General features: G+C 34.2%; 1 protein-coding gene across 1 annotated transcript; it reads left to right on the top strand.

The window, feature by feature from the left end:
- Positions 1–6,503: 6,503 nt before the first annotated feature.
- LOC142167286 (uncharacterized) lies at positions 6,504–7,469 on the top strand. The gene has a single exon (XM_075227450.1). The coding sequence runs from the start codon at positions 6,504–6,506 to the stop codon at positions 7,467–7,469; it is 966 nt and encodes a 321-aa protein (XP_075083551.1).
- Positions 7,470–11,164: the final 3,695 nt, after the last annotated feature.

Genomic DNA, 11,164 nt, shown 5'->3' with positions numbered 1-11,164 from the left:
TTCCTCTTCCCGAATCCAGGCATACCAGTAGTTGCAAACATCTAAGATTTGCCAATCCTTTTGTGTTTTTGTTGTTCTATTTTGCACATGACATCTTCAAAACCCTCTATGTTCTCACACTTCATCACTATTAACTAACATTCCATAGTGTGTATAGAGAAATAGTAGGTATTGAAGATGTGATGCCCAAAATAAGGCGACAGTCAAGTCTTAATGTTATGTTAATATAGTGGTATGCTTGGGTTTGGTAAGACGACTTAGGTCGACAAAAAATATAATCTTTATGGGCACAACGATGTGTGTTTCAAGCATATACAGGTTAAATTTAAATGTCAAGTAGAATGTTTATGCTTAGTGTTAGTGATCCCATTCTTCTGGTTCCTTTAATAAGGATGAAAGTTGAATGCTAATTAAGAATAAGAGGGTGTTTGGCTTAACTGGCTTTAAGCACCTTTCGATTTATCTGTTTGTGTTTATAAGCTAGAATCAGTCATTAAAAATCAGTCATTAAGAGGGTGTTTGGCTAAGCTTATAAGCTGGTCAAATTAGCTTATAAGCATTTTTTGACTTATTTACGTGTTTGGTAAAGTTAAAAGTGTTTATAAGCCAAGTGTTTATAAGTAAAAAATAAGCCAAAAGCTTGTTACCTTCGGCTTATAAATTTTTAGCTTACAAGCACTTCAAGTTTGATCAAAACTTTTACTATTTTATTTTTAAAATATTATTTTTTAGAACGAAACTCTTGCATCGATACTCACTGCCTCAAGTACTATTTCAACCTACCCCTCCCTCCGCCTCTTCAAGTCTGTAATGCTTATTGACTATTAAGATAAGCAAATTCGCTATTCCTTTGCATATTTATGTGATTGTGTATTAATTTTTGAACTGTATTTAATAAATGAGCACATATCAAATTTTTGGTATGTTGCTTTCTAAGTGTTGTGGTGATAAAGACAGTGTTTGTTTCTCTTCAAATATTTTATCCTATTTAGGTTTATTTTTTATTGAGAAACTTTTATCAATTTATTAATTATTATAACTTATGATTATATGCTTATCATAAAATAAATTATATTTATCATAAAAGTTATCTTATCTAATCACACTTGTATTTAAAATAAAATGACAAAGAGAATATTTTGTATTTGGATCGATTTGGAATCTAAAATTTTGAAGAAATTACACCCTTATAGGTGTAAACATTTCTAAGGTTATTAAATCATTTTAACAGAAAAAGAGCTTATCAACATTTTTTTTATCAAATACTACAGCAACTTATTATCAATTTCAGCACTTGTATCCAAACACGTAAATATTTATTTATTAAATCAGTTTCAGCACTTAAAAGTATTTTTCAGTACCTAATGCTTATCAGTTAATTCAAATCAGCTAATCCAAACGGGTTCTAAGTCATAGGTTGAGACTTATAAGCATTTTTAGTTTGACCAAGATTTTTACTAGTTTATCTTTAATAATAATTTTAATTGATAAAATATTTTTCCCAAAATAAATTTTTTAAACTTTTTTTTATTCCATATTCCTTGTTCGTCCTTTTTTTTTACAAAGAAACTTTTTAATTTATAATTTTTTATAAAACTTTTAAGGATATTATAGTCGTTTTAATAAAAGAATAACTTATTAGCACTTTTTTTACCAAACATATCTATTGCTTATTATCTAAACACATAAATACTTATTTGAAAAATCAATTTCAGTACTTAAAAATATTTTTCAACACTTTAAATTTATCAGTTATTTATAATCAGCTAATCCAAACGGACTCTAACCTTTTGATAAAGGAAAAGTTGCACAAAAGTTAAAAAGTTTTTGGGCTTGAAATAGTAGAACATTGTGGAGGACTGCCTATTAAGCTTTTCTTGTAGCAGGTTTATATGAAGAGTAACGGACATTGTTGCAACTAGTGGCAACAAATTTATGTAAACAGATTCAGAGTTGTAAGAATTTAGCAATCATTTGAAATTGTGATTTATATATGTTGAAGGACTTTTAGATAACAAGATAAAGTTTTGTTGTTTACACAAGGTTTAGATAACAAGATAAAGTCTGTGACCTCTTCAAGTTCCCTTCAGATCTTGTTAACTTGATAATATCCATGATTTGCTTATTCTAAGTTGGGGTTCCCAACATTGGAGTACTCAAACTGCTACTAGTTATTTTAATACACAATGTACGAGTTCCTTCAATTCAAATTCTTGAAACTAGAAGGTCCTATTATAAAATGGAGTATCTTGGACAATGCCTTTCCTTGCCTTGAACAACTTGTTTTTTTTATAGATGTTCGTACTAAGAGGTAATTCAACTGCTTGCATAGCTTTTCATCAGGATAATTAAGTTGAAAATCAGAGGCAAAGACCCCATTTCCAAAATGTTCACAACTCTGTTTGAGAATCACTGTAAGTTTCTTTGATACTGATGTTTAAGTATTACTATTTGTCAACAGGTTGGCCAAACTTCTCTTCCCTAATCCAGGCATGCCAACAGTTCTATGTTTGACGATCCTGTGTTTTGTCGAGAAACGGTGTGTTTTCGGGGTATGATGTACTATAAAATAAGAGGGCAACTAATCAAATGATGGGCAAATCAATGGTGGTATTTGGATTGGGTAAGACGACTCAGGTCAAATAATATATCCCGATGGTTAAGTTGTCTCTTGATTTATTATCCGGTGTTGTTCAAAATCGAACCGTAACCGAACAACAAAACAGCTTATTGGCTTATTGGTATCGGATTATTGGAGTAATGGTTGTTAAACGGATTGAAATTTTATAATTAACTGCTTAACAGTTTTGGGACTGATTACTCATTTTTTTATTAGATAAATCGTTAACCCGTTAAGAATTTTATATCTACATTTTTACTCCTATGTATATAAATTAGTATTTGAAACTCTAAATCCCTAATTTATCAAATCTCAATTCAGCTCGCAGCATTCGTCTCTTTTCTCTTCTCTGTCACCTAAATTCCTAATTAAAATTTCTCCCAATCTTGTATGTATGATTGGATTTGTTTGATTTTCCTATGGAAATGGTATTTAAGTGATTAGATAAGTTAGAAGCAGAACAACATTCTTAAGCTAAATTGAAGAAGAATTCGACTGCAGATCGCCTTAAACTTTGTTAGCTGAAGTGGGAAATCAAGTTCAAGCTGAACCACTAGGAATTTTTGACTTGAACGTAAATGCTTGACAAACAGACTTGGCACATAATCACCAATTAGATAGGTATCTATACATACATCTGATCGGATGTGATGCTTTGCTCCAAATTTTCCCAATTCTCTAATTCTCAACTTTTTTATTGTAATTTAGTTGATAAACCGTCCGATAATTCTTAATCTGATTCTAATCCGTCGGATGTCTTATTGAATGGCTAGCGAATTACAATATTTACAAACCGATAACTGATAAGCTTAAATCGTTAATGTAAACATCCGCCCGATCCGCTTGAAAGTACCCCTAAGTAGAATGTTGTGGGTCTCAAATATATGCACATAAAACATTCGTTACTAGCCTTTCTACGCGATGTTATTTTTGAGATCACTATCCTTTTTACACGACCAAGTAAGTAGGGTGTATGATACTTGCCATTAAGTATATACTTAGTTGACTTTTCTTTTGTGTCAGTAATGGTATAATGCTCCCGGTGTCACATAATTTTAGTAAAGCTTAATGCTAAAAGAAGACTTTAAAATATGTTTTACTTTATTATTTTGTTTTATTATCTAAATTGTTAACTGCTATAGATGTTTCTTTCTTATTATCAATTGTTTTTTCGTATTTTATATTTCCTTAAATCTCATCCTATTTGCTTATTTTGGAAACGGTTCATGATTCGTACTAGCATGCGGAGCTTAGGCCGGTTGATCAACTTATTTTTTTTATGTTTTTAGCGACTAGACTTGAGCAACTTTTACTTGTTATTGCTTTGTTTTGATTTTTTGTTTGCAGTCCTTAGTGTTAGTTTTGTATTTTCGCTTCGGTTGTCAGATTTGATTTGCTTGTTATTGCCCCTTCTATTTATCTTTCCTGAGTCGTGAGTCTACCAGAAACAGTCTCTCTGCATTCTTAAAGGTAGGGGTAAGATCTGCGTACACTCTACCCTCCTCAGACCCCGCTTATGAGATTACATTGGGTATGTTTTTCAGTTGTTGTGGTAGACCTGAGCAGCTTGGACCCATGGATATATGGGACAACTTCACATCCCCCGTTGCTATTTAGGTGAAATTTCACACTCGTGGAAGCCTTTAGTACTATTCTTTTGAGTCACTAGGATCTACCTCGGGTGACTACTTTATTAGGTTCCATTGAGCTTTCATAGATAGTAGTAATATTTATTTTAAGGGTTGTAAATTCTATGGTTATGATATTAGGGTTGTTCATAATTTGGTAAATATCGAATTACCATATCGAAATCGAAAATTTTGGTATTCGGTATTCGATATTTTGGCATTCGATATAGTATTTGGTTTAAGTTTTAAAAAAATATTGGTATTCGGTATGGTATTTGGTATTTTAAAATGAAATACCGAAATATCGATACCGTACCGAAATATATATTATATTACACATATATTATATTACACAATACACATTTTATTAATTATAACTTAAATATAAGAAATCTAAAATTTTACTTTCCTTTATTCCTTAAGTTCATCAATTAATTTTAAGCAAATAATAAGATATTTCTCTAAATTTTCTCTCGCTAGGTTAATATTTGCTGGTTTTGGACAAAACTTTTGTCAACAAATGTTTTTAGTTTTGTACTTTTGAATACTTTAATTAAGAATATTACCGTCTATGACTCTATGCACTAGTTAGTATTCAAACCGAATAAACCAAAGTTCCCGAATCAAATAAACCGAAAGGAGAAAAATTGAATCATACCGAATTTAATTAGGTACGGTATTGGTATAGCATTTTGCGAAACCGAATACCGAAAATATCGAACCAAAATATCTAAATACCGTATCGTACTGACCGACGAACACCCTAGGTGGCATGCACGGAGGAAACTCTTTACTTTTATATTCTTTCATTTAAACGAAAAGGTTTTTAAAAGATCGCATACATGCTTTGCTTTATTTAATAAATCAATTGTACAGCTTTCACATGCATCTATTACGTGGGTAGATGGGTAATATTGTACGAGTTGATTCACTCAGGTCACATCGAGTAAGATACCGGATGTCGGTCATATAGTTTTGTGGCATGACAATTCCTTTTGATTATAATTCTGGGATAATTATCTATCTGACATCCTATATGCGATAGCTAACACTATCATTCTGGTATAAAATTTATATTTGTATTAAACAATACCCATAAATAAATATGAAATAAAAATAACTCCAAATTTTATACCGTCTTTAGTATCCTTATCCCATCACTAAACGATATATCTCTTGTTGGGTTTTATATAATAAGATGTGTGAATGAAAAATGGAGGAAAACGAAAAGTTTAAAATTTTTTCCTTTACTAATGCACTTTGTCCCTTATCGAAAAAAGGAAAGAAAAAATTTTTGTGCTTATATAGAGAAGCACATCTTCTAGCTCTTAAATAGTTAAGAAGAAGTGGTGCCTCGCGCTGTCGTCGCTCGCTCGCTCGCTCGACTCGGCTTCGGCTTCGGATTCGAATTTTTTGGACCAAATTTATTTTTCGTTTTTCGTTATTTATTTTTCTTTTTCCTGATATATTTCTGCGGATAATTTCCTAACGCCTAATGGTCGTTTTTTAAATTAAAATTCGCAATCAAATAGAAAGGTTTTCTGCCGAAACAGTACCTCATGTGAATAGGTATTTTCGTACCTATTCAACCCACAATTTTTGGCTATAAATTCAGATATTTGGTCTCACTTTCAGACAACCGAAAATTTGCATACTCCCCCCTCCCCCCCTCCCCCTCTCTTCTGCATTTCTGCACTGTCTTTCAAAAGAAAAAAACGTAAGCATCAGTGTAATTTACTGTCATTTGTTGAGTTCGACGAGGTTCTGTAATTTCCATTGCCAGTATTACAGAATAGTTGTTCCGTTCTATCCTGAGCAGGAATTAATCCAACAACCTTGGACAACAATGAGGGGATTAAATTCCTTAAGGAAACACAGTTTTCTGTTGGGCTCGGAACGTTCTTCATCTGATTTTATTTCTGTCTTTTATTTCTGCTTTCATTTTATTTTGCAGAAATTATATTTTTGAATACAGATACTAACAAGCTTAAGGAATTTTTTTTTCTTTTTTTATATATTTTGTATTCATCTTACTTTCTGCTTTAGGAGACTAAAATCCTAGTAATTTTCTACTCCCGTGAGATTAAAGTCTTTGTGGCTTTCTACTCAATCCGAGATTAAAATTCTAGTGATTTTTTACTCGGTTGTTTGTATTCGGTTTGAAGATATAAAAACTTCACCTACTTACTAATTCTGGTTATGTCAATTTCTTTTACAGAAAAATGATAACAAGTACGGACCAACAGAATGCTACAATGGCTGCGTCTTCAAGTCGCACAATGCCTGCACCTGTGATGGCACCGACAAAAAAGCCCAAAAAGTTTGCCGGAGTGGACTTCAAGCGCTGGCAGCAGAAAATGTTCTTCTACCTGACCACACTCAGTTTGCAGCACTTTATCAGTGAGGACGTTCTAGTTTTAGGAGAAGAAACTCCCGAAAATGAACGATTTGTGGTCACGGAGGCATGGAAGCGTTCTGATTTCTTATGCATAAACTATATTTTAAGTTGCTTGGAAGACGGCTTGTACAATGTTTATAGCGTCATAAAAATATCAAGAGAGTTGTGGAATGCTCCTGAAAAGAAGTACAAGACTAAAGATGTTGGACTTAAGAAGTTTGTGGCCGCAAAATTTCTGGATTTCAAAATGGTTGACGGCAAATCTGTCATAACGCAAGTCCAAGAATTGCAAGTTATTATTCATGACCTCCTTGCTGAAGGTGTAGATCGAGTCAATATTTTTATTCAAGATATTGATTATTTTACTAATTATAAATTTATGATTGAAGGCATGGTCATAAATGAAACGTTTCAAGTTGCGGCATTTATTGAAAAGCTGCCTCCGATATGGAAGGACTTTAAGAATTACTTGAAACATAAGCGCAAGGAGATGACACTTGAATACCTTATTGTTTGTTTACGGATTGAAGAGGATAACAAGGCTTCTGAGAAGAAGTTCTGCGGTAACTCAACAATAATAGGAGCAAATATTATTGAGGAAGCATCTACAAGCAACAGAAAGAGAAAGAAGTCGTCTGGTCCAAAGAATTACCCGAGCAAGAAGAAGTTCAAAGGTAATTGCCACAACTGTGGAAAGGTTGGACATAAAGTTGTGGACTGCCGTGCACCGAAGAAGGACAAGAAGAAGAGTCAAGCAAACATAGTTGAAAAGAATGATAAATTGAGGACTTATGTGTCATGCTATCTGAATGCAGCTTGGTAGGAAATTCCAAGGAGTAGTGGATTGATTCTGGAGCCACTCGCCATATTTGTGCTAACAAAGAGTTATTTGCCTCTTATGTTCCCGCAGGGCCCGATGAGACTATCTTTATGGGAAACTCCACAACAGAAAAAATTGAAGGAGTCGTGAAGATAGCTTTGAAGATGACTTCGGGCAAAGTTGTGACTCTAAACAATGTTCTCCATGTTCCTGAAATTCGCAAGAATTTGGTCTCTGCTAGACTTCTTATCAAGAATAGATTTAAGTGTGTGTTTGTTTCTGAAAAAGTTGTAATAAGTAAGAATGATGTGTATGTAGAAAAATGTTACCTAACTGAGGGACTTTTCAAGTTGAATGTAATAGCTATTGATATCAATGAAGTTCAAGCTTCTTCTTACTTACTTGAGTCAAATAATTTATGGCATGCACTTTTAGGTCACGTCAACTTCAAACTATACGAAAAATGATTAACTTGGAAGTATTGCCTAAATTTGAATGCGATAATTTAAAATATGAAATATGTGTGGAATCAAATATGTTAAACATCCTTATAAGTCGGTTGAAAGGAATTTAAATTCTTTAGACTTAATTCACATAGATATTTACGACATGAAGTCAATACCATCTCACGGTGAAAAAAAGTATTTCATAACTTTTATTGACAACAGTACTAGATATTGCTATATTTATTTACTTAATAGTAAAGATGAAGCAATTGAGGCATTCAAGCAATACAAAAATGAAGTTGAAGCGCAACTAAACAAAAAGATCAAAATGATAAGAAGTGATAGGGGTGGAGAATATGAATCTCCTTTTGAAGAAATATATTTGGAATATGGCATTATTCACCAAACAACTGCCCCTTACTCACCGCAATCTAACTGAATTGCGGAAAGAAAGAATAGAACGTTAAAGGAGATGATGAATGCCTTATTGCTAAATTCGGGTTTACCCCAAAACTTATAGGGGGAAGCTATTCTTACAGCTAATCAAATACTCAATCGAGTTCCCCATAGCAAAATATAATCCATTCCATATGAAAAATGGTAAAGTAGGAAACCCAACTGAAAATATTTTAAAGTGTGGGGGTGTTTGGCTAAAGTACAAGTTCCTAAACCCAAAAGGGTGAAGATTGGACCGAAAACGGTTAATTGCGTTTTCATAGGATATGCAAGAAATAGTAAGGCATATTGTTTTCTGGTTCATAAATCAGAAAATCTTGACATTCATATTAATACGGTAATCGAATTCGACAATGTTGAATTCTTTGAGAATATTTATCCTTATAAAAATGAATGCGAGTCGTCTAGTGAAAATTCTAAGTGACCTCGAGAAGAAGCAAAGAAAAGTACGTTTAATAGGAAAATCCAAGACGTAGTAAATGTCAAAGGACAACTACTTCCTTTGGACCAGAATTTCTAACATTTTTATTGGAAAATGAGCCTCAAATGTTTAAAGAAGCAATGTCTTCCTCGGAAGCACAATATTGAAAAGAGACAGTCAATAGCGAGATAGAATCCATATTAAATAATCATACTCGGGAATTGGTTGATCTTCCTCCAGGAAACAAACCTTTGGGTTCTAAGTGGATTTTCAAAAGGAAAATGAAAGCTGATGGTACTATTGACAAATATAAAGCAAGATTAGTGTAACGACCCGGCCGATTGTTTTGAGTATATCATAGCCCTATTTGCCCATTTACTGCTCAATTTGGGCTTTACAGTTGTTGTGTGAATTGCCGGGGTAATTGGTTCGAGTCCGGTGAGGTTTTGGAATGAATTAGAACACTTAGTTCTAAGGTTTAAAGCTTATGTTAAAATAGTGACTGGATGTCGACTTATATGTAAATGACCCAGGAATGGAGTTTTTATGATTCCAATAGCTCTGTATGGTGATTTTGGACTTAGGAGCGTGTCCGAAAAATTATTTGGAGGTACGTAGTGGAATTTGGCTTGAAATGTCGAAAGTTGAATTTTTGGGAAGTTTGACAGGGGGGTTGACTTTTTGATATTGGGGTTGAAATCGAATTCTGGAAATTGGAATAGGTCTGTAATGTGAAATGTGACTTGTGTGCAAAATTTGAAGTCATTAAGGATTGATTTGATGTGTTTCAGCACAAGATATATAATTTGAAGTTAAAAGGTTCAATGATTTCGAATTGAGGTATGATTTATCGTTTCGATGTTGTTATGGGTGTTTTGAGGCCTCGAGTAGGTCCGTGTTATGTTATGGGACTTGTTGGTATGTTCGGACGGTGTCCCGAGAGGCTCGGGTGAGTTTTGAATGGCTAACGGATCAAATTCGAACTTAAGGAAATGCTGCCTACTGGTGTGATTGCACCTGCGAAGCTTTTGATCATAGGTGCGAAGTCGCACGTGCGCGCAACCAGTCACAGAAGCGGCCAAGAGTGGAACTGGGCAGTGCTCGCAGGTGCGAAGAAATTTCCGCATTTGTGAGGCCGCATGTGCGAAGGGGTATGCGCTTCTGCGAGCCCGCAGATGCGAGAAGGGTGCCGCAAATGCGAGATTTGAGAAGGTTGGCTGTTTCCGCAGGCTCACATTTTTGTCCGCAGAAGCGAGGGTCGCAGGTGCGACCCCTTGTCCGCAGATGCGGAAATCGCTGGGACAGAAGCTTAAATTCGGGGTTTTGTGATTTTTATCCGTTTTTCGATTTTGGAGCTCGGTCTGGGCAATTTTGGAGAGGAATGTTTCCACACAACTTGGGGTAAGTGTTCTTGACTCCCTTATGATTATATTTCATGAATTAATCTTCATTTTTGGTGTAAGATTATCGAATCTTCAAGAGAAATAGAATGAAATTTCTATAATGTCACAAAACGAATTTTTTTGAGTTTTGAATACCATTTCGGAGTCGGATTTAAGTGAAATTAGTATGGTTAAACTTGTAATTTGATGGGTTGTCGTATTTTGTGAGTTTCGATTCCGAGATGTGGGCCCCATAGGTGATTTTTGGGGCATAATTTCGGATTTTGTGGAAAATATTAGTATTTTGATATGGAATTAATTCCTATAATTTTGTGAGGTGAATCAAATTAATTATGACTAGATTCAAGCCGTTTGGAAGTTGATACGTGCAAAATGGAATTTCTAGAGCATTTCTTAGCTTGCTCGACATTGGATTTGTCTTGTTCGAGGTAAGTAACTCTTTCAATCTTGGAGCTGAGGGTATGAACCCCAAATATATGTATTATGTGAATTGTTGGGAGGTGACGCACATACTAGGTGACGGGCGTGTGGGCGTGCACCATGAATATTGTGACATAATTGTTTTCGTGGAATTTTGTAGTCAAATAATCTTGGCATTTTCTATATAGTTTTATGGTAAAGAAATTGAGCTGAGAATCATATTAAAAATCATGTTGAGGCTATGTGCCAGTATTATTGGGACCCACAGAGGTCATATTGCTGTGAATTATTTATTTTGAATTGAAAATTCATACTCAGTCATATTCATTTCATTGCACATCATATCTTAGTCTCTATTGTTATTTATTGTTACATCATATCATCATTTTCGGGCTATTTTCATGATATTGTGAGCCCAAGAGACTGGAGAGATTGATGACTGAGTGAGGCCGGGGGCCTGATTGTGAGGATAATTATGGGATCGGGCTGCATGCCACAGCAAGCCATATTGGCTTTATTATAGCACGTGAGTTGTCCGTGCGGATACAGATA

Source organism: Nicotiana tabacum, chromosome 12, assembly GCF_000715075.1.
Source record: "Nicotiana tabacum cultivar K326 chromosome 12, ASM71507v2, whole genome shotgun sequence".
NCBI lineage: Eukaryota > Viridiplantae > Streptophyta > Magnoliopsida > Solanales > Solanaceae > Nicotiana > Nicotiana tabacum.
Note: the sequence above shows the minus strand (reverse complement) of the source record. Positions and strands in the feature narration are given on the sequence as shown.